Below are 18,850 nucleotides of genomic sequence, written 5' to 3'. Positions count from 1 at the left end.
TGCTGGCTCCTCAACAGGTTTGATGCTGTCCTTCCAGGACTGCCCAGAACAGCACGATTCAGACCAGCACAGTTGGTTCCAGACTCTTCTGCGATCAGTAATTATTTAATTTCCAGCTCCAGAGGTTATAGAAACTCTGGCTGGCTCAGGGACCCTCACACACACAACCACCCCCAGCTGAAAGCCCGGCAGACGAGAGGGAAATGAGAACTTACACAATTCCCTCAAACACTTCCTAACCTTCTTCCCAGTTAGACTCACAGGCAGTGAAGTGCAAAACCATTTTTATTAATTGAAAACTATTAATTGAAAGCTTGAGTGTGTGTGGGCTCAGCCACACCCTGAACACCTTTATCATGCTGGTGCTCAGAATTTTAGTTGTAAAAATCAGTTGATTTGAGGACTGCAGTGGTAGAAAGGACATTCAAGTGTTTGTTTTTGTGCTGGACTTTGATAAGAATAAATCGTTTTGCTACACTTTTCAGCCTAATTGCAAGGATTGGAGAGGCAGGGGATTCACTTGGCTGGAGGGGTGAGGCTGAAGAGAAGAAAAGAGAAGAGCAGCTGGTTTATAAAAAAAAGTTGGTTTATATAAAACAGCTCTGCTGCTACAGCATTAAATGCCAGAACTGAACTCAAATCTTGACTTAAAAGCAAATGTTAACCAGAGCCCTGTGTGTTAATGCTGGGTTGGAGGCTGAGGCCTTTTTACCCTGGGGCTGGGGCTGACTATGGAGGGACCCTCATGTGGATGTCAGATCTGTCCCCAGCCATGGCAGCACCACCAGGAAAAGTGTTTGCAAACAATAAAACACATCCATATGGGAATAATTAATTGCTGGCACTGCAGAGCTTCCTCCAGCCTCAGAGAAGCCCTCCAGAGCCCACGATTTACTTGCACACAGCACCAACCCCACGGGCACAGGGCTGCACAGCACCCAGGGTGGATTATTTACATTGAGATGATCTTGTTGTGCACATTGTTAAGTTGAAATAGATGCCAGAAATGTTATCTGGACGTGCACCTGCCCGGCGCAGCGAGCGCTCCCCAGCTGGGATTTGCTGTGGAGATTGGTTTACACTCGGTTCTTCGCTCCTTTTAAGTCCAGTCCAGCAGATGGAGAAGTTTGGGTTGATGTGGAATGCATTTTTCACATAATGCCTGTGGAGAGATGAGGAATGACTAAAATAAATAGCAATTAGACAGCAGCATCATCGGTCATGGGATCTGTTTGGAGTTATGGATGTGATGTCCAGTAAAACACACACGGAGCCGAAGGCAAGGCAGGGCACCAGCCCCACTGCCCAGAGCTGCAGGAACTTCTTGGGATGTTTTAAGGAACGAGGACAAGTAACCAAAGGAGGAACAAACTGGTGAGGAGAAATGCTGCAACAAGGACAAGCGGCCAAAGCAGCAACACTGAGGAGAAACAGCACAGGATGTTTCAGTGGGGGAGCAGAGCTTCTAGAGATTCTTTGTCACAGTGCTCAACAAACCAGGAACAAATGCCAGGGGCAGAGAACAACTGATTCCCCTCAGGGCAGCCTGCAGGACTCCCAGAGCTCTGCTCATGGTTTACAAGAAGTACCTTGGCCCTGGTCACTCTGGCTGTGCCTCGGTGCTGGGAGCAGGCCCAGGGGCTCCTTCCTTCTGTCCAGGAATGAGAGCAGGAATGCAGCACTGCCAGTGGCCTGGACGGGATCTGTGAACAAGGAAAACACAGAAACGTGGTATGTGATAGACATCACAGTGGTGTGATGACAGAATTTGTGCAAACCCTGCCTCACACATGAGTTAAATCAGTTGCTGTGGTGGTTAAAGAGTCAGCACCCCTTTTCCTTCACACACGATGTCTCAGGATTTCAGAGCTTGTCCTGGTGAGTGGCTGCACCTGTGCTCCATCCCTGGCAGTGATGGCAAACCAGAACTGAATGTGCTACCAGGATGAGAAGCTGCTGCTGCCTTTTGCTATCAATAATAAAAGAATAAATGAGAATCCCCAAGGGCTGTGCCAGCAGAGCTCAGTCAGGGATTGCAGCAGAGGAACTCCCAGATCCATCCCTGGATCACCCCCAGATCCATCCCTGTTCACCCAGATCCATCCCTGATCACCCAGATCCATCCCTGGATCACCCAGAGCCATCCCTGGATCACTCAGAGCCATCTCTGGATCACTCAGAGCCATCTCTGGATCACTCAGAGCCATCTCTGGATCACTCAGATCCATCCCTGATCACCCAGATCCATCCCTGGATCACCCAGATCCATCCCTGGATCACCCAGAGCCATCCCTGGATCACCCAGAGCCATCCCTGATCACCCAGAGCCATCCCTGGATCAGGCACACCTGAGGCCGCAGCGCAGGGCCAGCCCAGGTGAGGGTGAGCTTGGCCTCAGGTACCACTTGCTAGCTTTATTCCTAACAAACTTCATTTGTTTACACAAATTACCAACCAAAAAACCCCACAACTGCTCCTAAGAGGAAACTGTCCAATCTTGTTGGCAAGTAACAGGAAGAAGGGTCAATTCCAAGCTGCTTTTCTTGTGCTAAATACAATTCCACACAGGAAAGGACTGATTTCCCTTTAACCATGGGTTGCAGCATTGCCCTGTGTGGTGAGTAAAAAACCCAAATATGCCAGGACCACTGTGCTGAGCTCTGCCCAGCACTCTGAGCTCTCCTGAAAAACAGGAGCTGCTCAGATTCACAAAAACACCACAGACTCAGCTTCGTTTTCCAAACAAAGAATCATGGAATGCTTTGGGTTGGAAGGGACTGTGAAGCCCACCCAGTGCCACCCCTGCCATGGCAGGGACACTTCCCACTGTCCCAGGCTGCTCCAGCCCCAGTGCCCAACCTGGCCTTGGACACTTCCAGGGATCCAGGGGCAGCCACAGCTGCTCTGGGCACCTGTGCCAGGGTCTCACCTCCCTTCAGGGAACAATTCCTAATTCCCAATATCCCATCCATCCCTGCCTCACCTCTGAGTGAGCTGTTCCTAAAAGCCCCACAAGCTGCCTCTCTCTCAGGATTTTCCCATGCAGAGCTCCTGAGTGAGGTCAGCTCCATCAAACCAAAGAGAACATCCAGGAGCTCCTGGGTGGGGATGGCAGCGAACAGAGCAGCTGGAAAAGGGCTCAGGGGAGGGACCAGAAGGTGCCAGAAGGGCTGTGGCAGAAGGGGAGGCTGCTGCAGGCCCAGCCTGTTCCTTCTTCAGCTCCACTTTTAGGGTTCCCAGGGTCAGCAGTGGCTGCAGTGCCCCAGACCTGCTCCAGAGGCTTGGCAGAGCCATCCCTGCCCTTGGACCAACAGGCACTAAAAGGGCTCAATCTTCCCAAGTTTCCTTTCCCCTCCAAGTTCTCCCACCATCCTCTCCCAACTTTGACTGCTCTAAAACATTTACAGATCTAAAAAGCAGAGAGAAAAAAAATGTTCACCTGTCGGGTGATATAAAACCAATCTTCTACTAAATGTGCCAGAATAATTTTTCTCCACCTCAACCACAGTTAAAACCTTCAGTCTATTCATTACTGTCTTTTTATAGTATTTTTATTTAATAAAACCTATTAAGACTACCATACAAATCTCTTTACTTATGCTTTTATCTTTTAACTGATCAATTTTTATATTGCTGACATCCCTTCTTCACCATTTGCTCATTTAAAAATTCATAGTATATGAGCTATGTCTCTGGAGAAAACGTCTATAAAATTTGTTACAGCTGGCAAATGTGTATGAGTCAGTGATAGCACATGACTAAATGCTTCACAGAAAATAAAATTTGTTTCTGTAGTAAGCAGAACTGTTTAAATGTTATTTATTTTTATGTTTCAAAGAAAATATATTGTGAAGTGCTGCATTGATTTAATACGCAGCAATGTCTGTGTACACGCTGTACTGGGGAAATTTATGAAACCTTTGCACAACTCCTTTAATTGAATTTTCCAAATCTCTCACCACACACAAATAATCAATATCTTCTGCAGAGAAAACCAGTCAGAATTATTACAGTCTTTCTTTTCAATTTTGTTGTCATCAGCACATACAGAGCACCTGGATATTTGTAATGTCTGGATAGCAAGTTATTTACACCTCTTAAACATATAATTGCTACTAAGTGAGTCCAAACTAATGTTTCTTTTCTTTTTTATTTAAAATAATTATATTCATGGGAGAAAGCAGTATTTATTCTCATGTAGGAGTTGCTACATGTTGGAAGAACTACAATTCTTTTGAATTTTTCATTAAGCTTAATACTCTAAACTAGATTCACCAGAATTAAAAATTCATAGCTTTTGCATCTCTAAAAAGGCACGTAGGAAAATAGAGTGTAAAAACAAGGGTGAAATCTGTGAATAAATGGGGCTGACACCTAAATCTAAACTGCAGGTTGACAGTTCTCTGTGTACTTGTCTGAGGCCTCCAGTCATATGTCTCATGTGCATTTCTGTATCTGCCACTGCAGTTAATGGCTTAATATTTCATCTGCATAGCCCAGGGTGTTCCATCACTGCAGAGCCCTGGAGCTGCCCCCTCTCCTCCCTTCCATCCCAAAACTCCTCGTGCTGCTGGGCCCAGAGCCCAGACTCCCCCAGTCTCAGGCTGGTTGGAAAATTCAGGTGTGGGTAGAAGCCCCCAGCCCCAAATCCTGCTGGGCAGGAGCAGTGGGGAGCTCCCCCAGCTCCTGGGGCTGGGGCAATCCCCACTGAGGGAGGGGCTGAGATCAGCCCTGTCCCAGTGGGATGGCAGGAAAGCCCCAGGAGCACAAACAGGGATGTTCTTCCACAGGGAAGGGCAGAGGAGCAAGGCCAGATCCCTCCAGTGTTACAATTTTTGCTCAGCCAGTTCCCAGACTCACTTTTCCCAGCAAAGGGATAATGGCATTTCTTATCTGTAGGTAAGTACAAAGTTGGGCTGAGGAAAATAGATGTGGGTTTTAGGTTAGGGTTTTACAGTTGGAAAAATCCACTGCTGTGTTCCCCTTTTCCTCAGAAGATCTCCAAGGAGGAGGAAGGAAAGGTGGGGCAGACACCTAAGTACATCTAAAGGTCAATAAATCTGTTACACTTTATTTGAGAATGATGTGAAAATAAACCCTAGCAACCACCAGAGCCAAGCGGTTTAGTCTTAGGACACCCAAATTCTGAACTCAAACTGACACAAAATGGGATAAATGGTGGAATTCTGTATTTTTACCTTTTTACTTGGTTCAAAGAGGAGCTCTGATTATTAAGGATGTGTTTATATTTTGCAGTAGTTGTGAAATGGGATTTATGTTTTAAAATAAATGCAGCTTTCAAAACTCTACTGCCAGGTGGAAACTCAGGAGTTTTGGTCCCTGATTTCTCAGCTTTGCTTTCATCAGTGATTTCAAGTGGCATGGAATAAAATCCATGCAGTTAACCATGATCCAATCTCTTGGAAAGCCACCACTACTGTCCCAAAAGCACAAACCTCAGCCCCTTGTATTCACCCCACCATGAAAGCTGGGAATGTTCAGAACTCAGAGAAGATCAGACTTGCCCCTGGGCTCAGCAGGATGAACAGCCCCACAGATAAAGAAGTGTTTTTTATTTCACCACAGCCTGGACAGAGTTTTCCTCACCACTGTAAGTATTTGATCTCTGGAACGCTCTCATGGTTTGTGTCAGGGTTTTGGGGAAGCAGAGTGTCCCTGTCCTTTGTAACAGCCAGCTGGAGCAGCTTCCCCTTTTAGAGCTTTCACTCCTGGAATCTCCAAAACTACGAGATTTTCCTTCAAAATGTGCACACCCCAACCTGCACTTCCATTCTCAGCACATTTCGGACTCCCAGACACCAACTCAATTCATCTCTTGGCAGTTTTACAATTTGCTTACTTTCTATTCAAAAACATTTTGTTTACTGTAAATTCAAGTCATGGGCAAACAATGATGTCTTTTTTCCATGCTGGTCACCCAAAATGATACACTGAGCTCTGCACAAGGCTGCCCATTGAGCCAGGAATGTTTTGTATGAAGTTGTTTTAAGAGGAGGTCGTTTATGTAAATAAATTTCATGCCTCACCATGTGATGATAATGTGACATTCCATCTGGACCAAGCCACAGAACAGTGGCTTGTTTTAAGCCTTGCAATAGGTTTTAAGCCTTGCCATAACTAATTAAAAATAATTATGAAAAACCCACATCTGAAACTAAAAGGCAAAGAAAAACATCTCCAGATGCTTCTCTTTGATCACAAACTCCTCTGCCTCTCCCGCTACTGCATTTTCAAGATCGCAAAATTGAATTTATTCTTTGTGAAAGCAAAACTGACATTGGAACTTCGTCAAAATCGCTCAGCTTATACTCGGAATTCTCTTTTCCACTCTACCTTTACAAAATATCTCTCATCTAAGCAGCCTGGCTGTGTGTTTGGGGCTAGGGGCTGCTTTGTGGAGCAGAGATGGAGCTCTCAGTGTGTGTGAGCAGTAAGGAGCAGAGCACAAAGGAAGCACGGACTGTTCCCAGCATTGCCAGCCCTGCCAGGCAGGAGCTGCAGCAGGAGGACACAGGGAGCTGTAAATCACCACCTGCACACTGCACAAATCAGCCCAATTCCTTCCCAAGTGCTGTCACTCCTTTTCATTTGCAGCTAATCTGCTGCAGCCCAGCAAATCTCAGCTTGATCAATTTTCTGTCCTTTAAGAGAATTCCCCACAGCAGAGATGCCACCACTGCTCCTGGCTTTGGGTTTGCTCTGCTTTCAGATAGAAGGTGTGAAGATAACAGAAATATCAGAATATCCCTGGGGATGGTTGGTGATTTTACTGAGTGTGAGGATGAAACTGTCCTGTGTGTGTCCCCTGCCTTCCTGCCCAGGCACTAAAGCAGTTGGGGATGAAACACCACCAGCTTCAAATATTTTCACAGCACTGGTTTTGAAGAAACATCAGAGCTGGGATTTCACAGCCCCCTGCAGTGGGTGAAATACCCCATAAAATACACAAAGTGAAAAAGGTTTTGCTGCAAGATTGTGACACTGAAAACACAGTGGGAGGGAGGAGGATGAGGAAGAACAAGGATAATTGGGATATACAAAAGGTATGGAAAATCTTCTGGACCATGCCACAAATGCAAGGCCATGAATGATTCCTTCTCCCTGCACAGTCTCATGGAGTAATACCCAATACGATGAAAATAGCAGCAAATATTCAATTTACATTTGCAGACCATTCAGAAGAAACACATTTGATTATCACCGTTTTCATATCCTAAAGGTTACCCAACTTATTTCAAGTGAAAAGGACTGAAAAGAAATCAAGCAAAAGGAATCAAAACATCTGTTACACAGGAGTTATGAAGAGTTTCTTACCTCGGGCAGGGACTTTTCCATAGTTTTCTTTCAATAGCTGCAGTTTTTCTGCTTGACTCACTAGTGAAGAAATAAATCCAAAATCAACAAATGTTGCCCCAGAGCTTTCAAAGAAAATAATACCTCTGCTGCCTCCTTCACTTTCAAAGCATTTCAAGGAAAAAAAACCCTCTTGCCTATGTAACTGTGCTCAAAAAAATTAACAAGAGTTTTCAAAATACAGACAATTCTGGCAAATTTTGCTTCCAAGCCTCCTCTCACATTTTGTTCCAATTTTTCTTCCTTCTAGTGCTGCCATGATTCCTAATTCAGAGATGGGGGAAGGATGCTTCTTTCCCAAGGAGCTGAGGGAAAGAGTGGACACAGGAGTGGCAATGGGAGGTCTGAGCTGTCCTTTGGGCTGTCTGTCTGTCTGTCTGTCCCAGCCTGTTCCCAGGTAACTCCATCCTGGCTCAGAAAGGATCTGGCACTACAGTGGGAACAGGGCAGGAGGAAAATGGAATGAGCTTTGGAATACAAGTCAGGGAAGAAATGGTAATTGAAACAGCAGCATGTGATGCATCAATTCCACTGTTTGGGAAGAAAATTTCCCTGGTACCTGTGGCTTTACTGTCCACCTGTTCCTAGCTGCAAAAAGCAGCAGCCCAGGCACTCCAGGTTTGTTTTCCGGGCTCCTTTGGAAAAGCGTTCCAGATGTGAAGTACCCTTATCCCAACACGACAAACATCTGGAATGTCCATCATTTCAAGACACATGAATAGCGATTTTTAAAGCCTGAAAATTTATATCAGCCTAATCCTGCTGACAGGCAAACAAACAAACAAACCAACTTCCTCGGAAGGGGAGAAGAAAGGCCAAGCAATCCAAGTGCAAACGTTCAGCCTAATCCCCACCTAAGTACCCACTAAGTATCTAACTATTTACTGACCATTTCCATAAGAAAAGGTGTTGCTTTTCCAGGTTTTCCCTCCCCTGTGTGCCTGCCTTTTATGTTCCTGCTGGATGCACGGGGACACTCGAAGTGCATTTTTCCTGAGTCCCGGGGAGTACCAAAGGCAACATCTGGAGTGATCCCTGGGAAATGCTCCAAAGGGATAAATAAACGCCCTGAGCCCCCTCCTCACCCAGCGCTTGGGTTTTCTGCAGCTCAGCACTCAGGTCACAGGACGAGTGTGAGACTCCGAGGATATTTTCCAGCTCTCTACTGCCCTCCAAAGCCTGGAAAATAACAAAAATCATCGTTAAATCCCATTCTCAATACCTACTCCATATCTACAACATACCAAAACCAATTTGGAAATTGTTCATAAGCTCTAAATTCCTCCTCTTCTAAATAAACATTGCAATTAAAATATTTTCAATTAGTATCGTTTGTTTTTTATTTTTAAAATAAAACCTTGTCCACATGAAATAAATCAACCCAGTCCTCTGAGTACACTGAATTATTTCTCAGCTATTGATGTACAGCAATGAACCTTGTGCTAAATTTAGTCAGGAAACAAAATGGGAAAAAAGGAGAGCAGTGATTTGCATTTTAATATGTATTGGACTACTAAATAATCATACTTTAGTGCTAAATTAAATGGTATAATCACTTCAACACAAAAGGACCTTTAATCTTCAAAGACATAAAAATCTATGCAGTTAATTCATATTTCGAGTTCTAAATAATAATTGAGAACTACTTCATATTGGTTTTATTTGTGCACAAATTAAAAACTGAGGACATGGAAAAGCAACTCTTCTCATTTAAAAAATCCAATGAGTTTTGAGTTTTTTTGCATTTTCTGGATTTCCAAGTCCAGCTTGTCTGGTTTCAAGTCTTTTATTTGTTTCCCTACCCCTTCAAACTCAAATGTTGCATATAAAAACCTAATTTTGCTTTCAGATCCTATATTAGAAGTAGTTTAAAAGACAAATCAGTGTAAACCAGACCTTCAGGCTTGTCAGATTTGCTCTTAGTTTCAGAATTCTGGGCAAGGAATTTCTCACTTGGGACTGCAGTTGCAGGAACCTGTGTAAAAAAGGTACAACAATTCCAATTATCTACATCCCCACTCACTGAAAATCCATGTTTGCAATGTTTCCCAGAGTTTTTTCTCGTTGGGATGGGGATGGATCCAGTTCAGCTCTGAGGATTTAAATCAGTGTACTGCACAATGTATTTTCCATCTGTAAAATTAAGTGTATGGGAGTTCACATGAATATTCAGTGTAGGTGTTGGTTTAGACTTGTTTTGATTTGAATGTCACTGCTGGTCTCCTGCAAACCTTTTAAAAACATTCTGAATTATTGAATGCAAACATTTACATATCAATGAGGCCTCTAATTACTCCAATTGTTCTGTAATTCTGGGTTCCTGTCACTAAGAAATGAGGCTGGATGTGTTGACCAAGGGATTCACTGAATCACAAAAAACACCCCCCAATTAATCAATTTACAGTTTTACACTGGTATAATGTTAATATTTTCTTTTCTACTGTCATCCAAACAATCTGTCCAGCTCCACCACTTGGAAGACACTATCCTACACTGAAGGAATTTCAGCCTAATGATGTGGGAAAATATCCAGCAGAGGCAAAAACCCCAGGAAACAAATTGGGAGTTCAACTACAATAATGAAAAGGAAGAGCTACAACTTCAAACATAATATTTAGGTGAATAAACGTCACAGTTATTGTCTGGTGATGAAAAAGAGATGCAATCACAGCCCTGTACCCATAACAAACTTCAAACTGAATGCACTTACACATCGTCCTCTGTTTGAGGCTGCCCTCTCCTGGAGAATCCGCTCTTGGAATTGCTCTGCTCATTCCCATCTCCTCAGAAAAAGAGACACAATAAAGATAAAAATCAGACGTGGAGTATTTGAAGCACCTGAAGAAGGAGTTGGTGTGAACCTTGAGTGCTGAATGATCTTTCGAGAAGAGGAAAAACCTCAAAGCTCACTTGGAAAGCAGGACTTGGAATGAACCACACTAAATTATTTATAATTTAGACTTTTGGAATTTGACCTCTCCTTGGTTTCTGGAAACCTTGGGATTACAGCATTAATATTTGGAAGTTAGAATCATCCTGGCAGATATTTACTGTGCTCTTCCAGGAGCTTTTTATCCTATTAACTGCAGATTAACATTGAGCATTATCCCGAAAATGCTGGAATGACTGAGCTATGAAATTCCCATTTCCCTTTATGAAAACTGCCTGGCCCCAAGTCCATTTCCTAAACAACCACAAAGATACTGGGAATTGCTTCCAAAGGCTCCAAATGTGCTCTACGGACAATATAATATTCCAGTCTGACATGTGATGGATGGGGCAGGATAAATGTGACCTCTGACCACAAGACTTTCTGAATTTACATGATTTATCCAATTCCCACAGGAATCAGAACAAAACCAGATTAAAATTTTAGCTTGTCTATCAATACTTGTTCCAGCAATAAAGAAAAGTCACATCTGAATATCAGAAATGATTTAATTATGGATTAAGTTGAAGGCATCACAAAATGTGGGGATTTTGTAAATTCACCTTCAAGTGAAAGATTTGGAATTTACCACGGGCTTAACAAATGTACAGATCCCAGACAGACCCTGTGGAATGAGGAGCTTTCCACATTTCCCTGTAATAAATCTCCTTCCTGCCATCAGACTAAAAAAAAGAGACCACACTCAGCATTAAACACTTTGATTTCTTCTTGTTAGATCTAAATTATTACATCCAAGTCTCAGCACTCAAGGATAAATTAACTTTTAATTTTAATATTTTGTAAAACATTTAGAAACACTTCAGGATGACAAAGTGCTATAGAAGTTTAAGCTTTAATACAGTAGCTAAAAGTTAAGACCCTCAAAGATTTCATTTTAAATCTAAGTAGTCAATATAACTGGGACTTAAATCAGTCATCAATTATCAAACAGGTCATACTTTTAGACCAGTACTGTGGATTTTTAGAAGAAGAGCAGAAATTGTGGGTTAAAATGGACAACCTGGAACCTGGGATTTAATAATTGCACACGACCATCTTGTAGCTATATGAATACAGGAAAAAAAAAAAAAAAAAAAAAAGAGAGAGACTGGCAGCAGTATAAAGAATTAGTATAAATTATTATTATTATTATTATTGTTGTTGTTGTTGAGACTTAAACATCTTTTCTAGAGTTGTACTGCAAGGAAATTAAAGCTCTATAGGGAAAGGTGACAAAAAGTCCCTCTGTATTCTTCTTTTTATAATAAAAAAGTTACACCTAGTAACCTGAGGGTTCCTCAACACTTAAAGAGGCCACAACCACAATATTTTTATACAGTCATCAAAGAAAAAAGCAGCTCAGTCTACTGAAAATCTGCTTCTTGAGCAGTCAGAGACAAAAGCTGTGACTGTATAACTAAATGAACATTTATCCTAAAGTAAACTGGAAATAATATCATTATAATCTTACAGAGGTGTCTTTTCTGAGAGCTGATGACATTCAGTGTTATGTTAATTAAAAACTGTCTCACTCAGTTGTTTTACAAACACCCCCAAGATTCACACTGAAAAAATTGAAGTTTAAGTCCCAACTTTGGCTTTTCCAGAAGAGACTCTTGGACAGGAAAAAGAAATCAAATGTAGCAGATGGGAGAGAAGTGCTAAATGCAGGAAAAAGCAGGAAAATGCTGTGGTAGGAAGGAGGGGATGCTCAGCTCACCCTCTGCTGGGGCACTGCTGGGATCCTGAGCCCTGTCCCAGGTGGGAGAGGAGCAGGGACTCAGCTGGCGTGTGCCCGTGGTGGGTGAGTAGAAATTCAGGTTGCTCATTTTGGCCTTCAGGGGGGTTGCATCAGTTGCCTGAAATGGAGAAAAATACAAAAAAAAAAAACAAAACAAAACAAAAAAACAATCCTGATGAGTATTGACAAAACCTCTCTGAGCTTTTACTACCTAAGGTTTTCCTAAGTAATTCCTGGCTTTATGTATTCCCACTATGGAAAGCCCGTGTTAAATGTTGTGGTGGGGTGACTTTGTGCTCATCAAGGTTCTCTATCACTCCCTCTTCTCAATAAAACTTGTTTGACTCTAAAAAGTAAAAAATCCTTTCAAACACATCGTCTCCCAGGTTCCATAAAGAAAAAATATCTGTTTTCCAGGGATTTTGGTACTCTGGCATGATCACCTTGATGTTTGGGGCTTTTTTAAAGCAGCCAAACCAAGTTATTTTTTTTCCAGTAATAACAATTTAAGACATAAATATTTTTATATTTTAATTGTATCAGAAATTATTTCTAGTATTTTTTTTAAACAGTGTTGATTGAAAAAATCCAAAGTGAGCCCCTTAAAGCCAAAATTTTGTCTGGGGTTCAGGGTTTCAATATGTCTAATGATGTAAGAGGAATTATTTAATGATGTTAAAGGCTTTGTGCAGAGAAGTTTTCAGAAGAATAAATCTGCCATGCTGGAAAATGAACTGGGATTCCCTGGGACAGGCTCTAGCATGGATGCTGAATTGCAAGGATGAAAATCTGGGATTTTCTGCACATTTCATGTACAGAAATAAAAGAAACCAACCCAAACCTTTACTTTACAACCCCCAAGTGCTACTGCTCATCATCAGTAGTGGGACTTACAGCAGATTTGAAAAGATTTAATTTGCTGCCCACTTGCCTCTGCCTTGTTTTAGTCTCAAATACCTTAAATAATTTCACACCTCTCATTTATACTCTTGTTCCAGTCTAGCAGCATTTCTGCAGATTTCTACACCTGGCAGAAATCCTCACTCTGTCTTGCCACATTCAAGCAGGTTAAAGAAATCTTTCAAATCACCTGCAAATGAAATATTAATTGAAGTATCAATGCCAATTTAGGGCTTAACATGTCATCAAATCTCCTTTTCAACAGGGAGAATCTCCAAACATTTCAAACTATTTTTCCTGCTTGAACAGCAGCCACCTCACTTCTGGATATGGATAAGGTTATTTTAAACAAAATTCCTGCAGCACTTACAAGAACAGATTTTATTTGTCAGTAAGATTTTCTCCTCCTGGAAGAAGAATTTTACTCCAGTTATGAATTTTTTTAACAATACTACACTGAGATTCCAAAAATCTAAAAATACTCATTCCCAATCTGGTTGATTCATGAATATTTTGATCCATGGAATGAGGAACTCTTGGTAAAAACAGGGAAGGAATGAGAGAAACAGCAAAGATTAAGCATGTATTTCACCCAAACCACGAATTCACTACTTTCTGTTCCTTCTTTCCTTCTGTAAAGTTATTTAATTTAAATCTTTGACATGCATCTGTTGGGGACCAATAATGTGTGAACCAAAAATCAGTGTAAAGCCACATCACTGAGCCTCCAGTAGAAGTTTCTATCATTCAGGGGGGTTTTTCCTCAGCTTTTTGCTCCACAAGAACCTGACTGCAGGTAAACATGGAGTAAATCTTTTTATCTCATGGGAGGGGATGGCTTTAGGGCAGGAAAAGTATCCCATGGAATTTCAGCTGGACCACTTGTCTACAAAAATGTTACTGCAGCCCAAGAAACAGATACAAAACTACAGTCACAGCTGCATTCTGAGCCAAACAAGTTGGGTTAGGGTACTCTAAGCTGCTAATTAAACTGTTAATTTTTTTTGGTGCCACCGTGGTGTTTTCCCACCTCTGTTGAAATTTTCAAAAAACAAGTGTCTAGAAATTTTTTAAATGCCCAATTTCTGCCTTGCTCAATACCACTGAGGCCTCCAGATAGGTGCTGCATATACAAAAACCTCTTCAAAACGACCCAGGCTTGGAGATTGATTGGGAGCTCGTTTGCTGACCAGCTCTTTTCTCTCTGTCCTTCTCCAAAATTCTCCTTCCTTTGCACCCTGCCATCCTCCCCAGCTCCTGTGCCCTGCTGGCTGCAGCAGGAGCCGCAGTGGGAGGTGACAAAGTGACATATGTCAGGACATGCTGGTGGCTGGGAGGATGCTGGAGCTGCATTTAGAACAAATAACAGCACCAGTAGGATTTTATTTTGGTTGTGATAACCGGGGTGAAATTGATGGCAGCGTTAGGAGTTTATTGTTTCATTATGCCAGATTAGCTGAGGGAGGTAATTACAGCCCTGACACGAAAATGCCTTTAATGTTTGCATTTCAATTTTGCAGTTTCTAATATGCAGATTACAGCATTATCATAATTCCATATTGTCACACGTACAATTACATGGCAGAATGTTTGCTTCCCAGGATAATGGAGCTAATTTCTAAATAAATGATTTCACCAAGGATCTTAACTCATTCAGCTCTTGGGTAAATAGTGGTGGCAATAACAATATGCACATTTTTCAAGTGATTCATGCAGATGTACATTACTTAACGCCAGGCAGTTCTGTGACAAATGAAATACAATCAATTTTATACTAATATTTGCAGCAGTAATTTTGTGCTTTAAGATTTGCTCAGACAACATCCAATCTGTAACAACATAAAGGCAGCTAAAATGAAATGGATTGTCTATATCCACATTTGTTTTTGCACACAGATATATATACATATATATTTATACAGCCCAGATGGCTCCAGACACCAAAAAATACTTACATTATCTTTTTGAACAGTGTCCAAATTTAATGCTCTCTTAACCCTGCAAGAGAAAAACATGGACAGGTTTTATGGTCTTGTAGACACAAAGATTTCTGTTAGTAAGGTCTATCATTGATAATGTTAAAGACAGTCTCCTTTTTTGGTTTCACATTAACTGATGGCATCCAAAGCAAATCCATTCCCTGAATGTTGCTTGTTTAGAAGGATAAAGTGTTTGCCTAAGTAAATCTGATTCTCCATTTTATACCAGAGATAAAATCAAGGCTCTGAAGTGAAATCATGCTGAGTATTTATCTTTTCTCCAAGGCTATAAAACAACAACCCCCCCGCAAAAGCATTTCCATTTACATACCTTCTGAGCAAGGCTTGCAATTATTTTGCCATTAGTCGAAATAATGTTTAAGACATTTAAGACACAGGTACAGGCAAGGTGAAAAAAGTAGTTTTTCTCATCATTTTAGCTCTTAACATGATTCAGTGCTACCAGCCTATGACTTAACTGGGGAACAGATGCTCTATGTCTTTACAGGTCCCCAAACCATAAGAAACTGTTTGCTTCCCCTCTTCCCTCTCCTGATTCAGGAACATGCCAAGCTCTCTCTGCAAAATCTGCTCCTCTGAACTGGATGCCCAGCTGTTAATGGCAACACTGGAAGAGGAAAGCTGAATATTTATAATACTTTATATGGTACAGCTGTCTGCTAAAGAGCAGTCATCAAAATTTTATTGAATGCAGGCAAAATGCTCCAAGGAAAGAAAGGTCAACATAAATTAAGACTATTTTTCCCAGAGACAACGGAAACTTTTTAAGCACGTTCCTAAATCTTAACAATAGTTTAAAGCATGATGTAAAACGATGAGAGAAAAAAAATCTTTGTAAGAACAGTCCCCAAGAAGCATATATATTACATTGAATTAAATAAGGTTTGGAATATACATCATATTTCAAGAACTTAGCTCAGTTTTCATCTTGGAAAAAGAATGTTTTGCCTTGTAAGGAATTTAGATTACCTCATTCCAAACATACCCTTTTCAAATTTATGCTGCTATTCCAAAACTGTAAATTAAAGGATTGGGAAAATAGAATGGAAACACATCTTTGATATGTAACTCAGGCAAAGGTCTTATATGAAAACTGTTTTACAGCTATCTCTATTACAAAAAGGGGAAAAGAAATATCCTGTCTTTAAAAAGCCAAGTAAACAGGTAACATTTAAATTAAAAAGGCCTCTGAAATTCTGGCCAAAGGGCAGCCAAAGCTGCAACAGTTTGATGGAATTCTTTACAATGTATTTCTTTTTTAAAGAGAACCCCATATAGCTCAAGGAATCCCGACTCCATTACAGCTTCCAGCTCGTGGCAGCAGAGAAATATTCCATTTATTAATGCATCCACACTGCAAGGATGCTCCGGGGGCCAATGCATTTGCATGTTACACTAAGGCATGTTCTGATGGAAGTTTTTATGGCAGGTGTCAACAGGAGCTGAAAGCCACAGGAAATCAGGAGCAGGAGCACAGCTGTAGGATGAAATAAATGAGAAACTACATGAAAATCCCACTAAGTTATAAACACTGAGAACATTTCTTAGGGGGAAGGCTGTGCACTGATCAAAGCCACGTTCTTTGAAGTCTTTCAAATATTGTGTACAGCCACAGAGCAGCACACAGCCCAAATTTCTCTCTGCAAGCACCCTGAACTATGGGGGCAGAGATGGAGCCTCGTTCCAAGCTCTTCAACGTTGGAAAGAGCTGGAATATTGTATTGGAAAATAGAATTTTACCTTTAGGAGGTCAACCTTGCCTTGTGCCACCCAATAGCCTGGTTTGCTTGGGGGCTTGTTTTTACTGATTGTCTTTTCAATGCCATAATATGAGAAGTTAAATCAGAATTATTAAAAATTTATGCTCTAAGTCTACACACAGACCCTGGCTTGGGCCCCTGAAAACAAATTTATCCTGACACCTCACATGAAAACCCTGTTGGCCAAATTGTTGTCTCTCAGATCTTCCAAAAGAAGAATGTGGTGAAAAAACAACATGTGTAAAGAAAAGTATTTTAGGAAATAACATGAAGAGCACCACTTTTAGTATGGTTTATTTTTTTTTTTATAGCTCACTTTGCCTGTGGTGTAGAACCAAATGTCAGAGTGGAACAAGAAAAGGAGACAAAAAGATGAGGCACTTGTGGTGAGAGTATTTAACCTGAGTTTTCTACCCCTGAATTAGCCTGACAAGGTTTAATTTATTTTCTTAACCATGCAGAGTATGATGGCACATGTTTACAGCCAGCTGTACAACCTGCAGTGATTATTTTTTGCCTAATATTTATCAGGTTAAAGAACTTTATTGATTTCCAGAAGCCCACGATGAGCAGAGATACACAAGAGCAGCACCACAATTACATGACTTGATTAATTACTTCCTGCTTGATAAATTGCAAAATATAGGAGAAAAATGAGCAGGATTTATTCCCTTTGGAGACAAAATGAAGAGATACAGCCTGATGGAAAATGGGCATGGGGGGGGGGTGTCATGCCATGATCTCCACAGGCCTGCAATTCCTTCCCACCTCTCTGCACCCGAGTGTGTGAATCTGTAATTTAGTCATTGCTGTAATTGTAGTAAATCCTATTGAATCACTTTATAAATATTAAATCAGTCAGTGATTAAGTGCTGCTAAACACTTTTGCACCTGTATCTTTTGTATCCATATCCTCGTCCCTGTGACCCTTTTGCATCCCTGGTCTCTGTGTAAATCATTCTAAATTGATTCTAATCCCATTTTCCTGTCTATGCTCCATCTGTGTAGCGAGCAATAGAGTGAACCTTGCCATCAAACTCTGTTGAAGCCACACTTCCACAAATTCATATCAAAACCTGCTTTTTTTTCACCAATCCCTTCAGTGGTGGCCAAGGGAGGGGTCAGAGGATAGATCAAGCTTTGCCCAGCAATGGGACAAGATGCAAGGGGCAGAAAATGATGCCCAGGAGGTTCCACCTGGATGTGAAGAAGAACTTCTTTCCTGTGCAGAGACTGAGCACTGGAACATTGTTCAGAGAAGGTGTGGAGTCTCCCTCACTGGAGATATTCCAGACCTGCCTGGATGCCAGCCTGTGCCATGCGTAGGGGATGACCCTGCTTGAATGCTGGACTGGATGACCCACTGTGGGTCCTTTCCAAGCTGAACCATCTTGTTGCCCCTCTCCCACAGAGCCCCACGGCTGTTATCCATGCCATGTAGACAGATATAGAATTAGAATAACTGGGACTGGAAGGGATCTCTGGAGATCATCCAGCCCAAACCCCCTTGCCACGGCAGGGTCACCCGGGGCAGTGACACAGGCTTTGAAGACTCCACACCCTCCCTGGGCAGCTGCTCCAGAGCTCTGCCACCCTCAGTGTCCAGCAGTTTTCTTGATGCTGAGGTGGACCTCGTTGTGTTTTAGCTTACGGCCATTGCTCCTTGTCACGTCGCTGCGAGCAGAGTGACCCCTCGGAAATGCAGAACCCAGAGAGGATCACCCACAGCGCTGCCCCAGGAACCACTGCCGGCATTTCCCGGGCTGTTTCCATCTGGAAACAAATCCCGGGCTGCTTCCATCTGAAAACAAATCCCGCCCCTCGCCAGCCGCTCCTTCCTCCCCGGGCCCGCTCCGAGCGCGCTTCTCCCCTCACGGAGCCGCACCCGCCGGGGGAGCCGCTCCCCTCACGGCAGCGGGTCTGTCTGCCGCGGGCTCTGCCGTGAGGGGACGGTGGGAGAGGAGAGAGCACAGAGAGAGGGAAGAGAACAGGGGAGGGGAGAGGAGGAAGAAGAGGAAGGAGAGGGAGAGCAGCGCTGCCCCCTCCCCAGACACCTACGACATGCCGGAGCCGCTCCCGCCGCCGCCCCTCCGCAGCTCCCGCCGTGTGCCCGCCTAACGCCGCCGGCTGGAAACGGCGCCGAGCG

The 18,850-nt window shown here is 42.5% G+C and overlaps 1 protein-coding gene across 3 annotated transcripts; it reads right to left on the bottom strand.

The window, feature by feature from the left end:
- Positions 1-267: 267 nt before the first annotated feature.
- ITGB3BP (integrin subunit beta 3 binding protein) lies at positions 268-18,850 on the bottom strand. Of its 3 annotated transcripts, none has more exons than XM_030278590.4 (9): positions 18,763-18,850; positions 14,900-14,942; positions 12,024-12,162; positions 10,085-10,157; positions 9,271-9,349; positions 8,460-8,553; positions 7,336-7,395; positions 1,590-1,703; positions 268-1,162 (listed from the first exon to the last, which is right to left on the bottom strand). In XM_030278590.4, the coding sequence occupies exons 1-9, from the start codon at positions 18,765-18,767 to the stop codon at positions 1,152-1,154; spliced, it is 618 nt and encodes a 205-aa protein (XP_030134450.4). In that variant the 5' UTR covers positions 18,768-18,850; the 3' UTR covers positions 268-1,151. The 3 variants fall into 3 exon arrangements, with proteins under 3 accessions (XP_030134450.4, XP_030134448.4, XP_030134449.4); XM_030278588.4 differs by lacking the exon at positions 18,763-18,850 and adding an exon at positions 18,356-18,477; XM_030278589.4 differs by lacking the exon at positions 18,763-18,850 and adding an exon at positions 18,356-18,477 and having other exon boundaries at positions 10,085-10,154.

The sequence above is a fragment of the Taeniopygia guttata genome, chromosome 8 (genome assembly GCF_048771995.1).
Source record: "Taeniopygia guttata chromosome 8, bTaeGut7.mat, whole genome shotgun sequence".
NCBI lineage: Eukaryota > Metazoa > Chordata > Aves > Passeriformes > Estrildidae > Taeniopygia > Taeniopygia guttata.
This window is presented reverse-complemented; position numbering and strand designations above follow the sequence as displayed.

What these genes read in the sequence shown, in the direction of transcription:
- ITGB3BP (XM_030278588.4), bottom strand. Translation starts at nt 18,477, where the DNA reads ATGGAAACAGCCCGGGAAATGCCGGCAGTGGTTCCTGGGGCAGCGCTG. An exon ending in CGTGACAAGGAGCAATGGCC is followed by an intron (nt 14,943 to 18,355) that starts GTAAGCTAAAAC and finishes TTTCTCTTGCAG; the next exon opens with GGTTAAGAGAGCATTAAATT. An exon ending in GCAGAAAACCCAAGCGCTGG is followed by an intron (nt 7,396 to 8,459) that starts GTGAGGAGGGGG and finishes TTTCTTCACTAG; the next exon opens with TGAGTCAAGCAGAAAAACTG.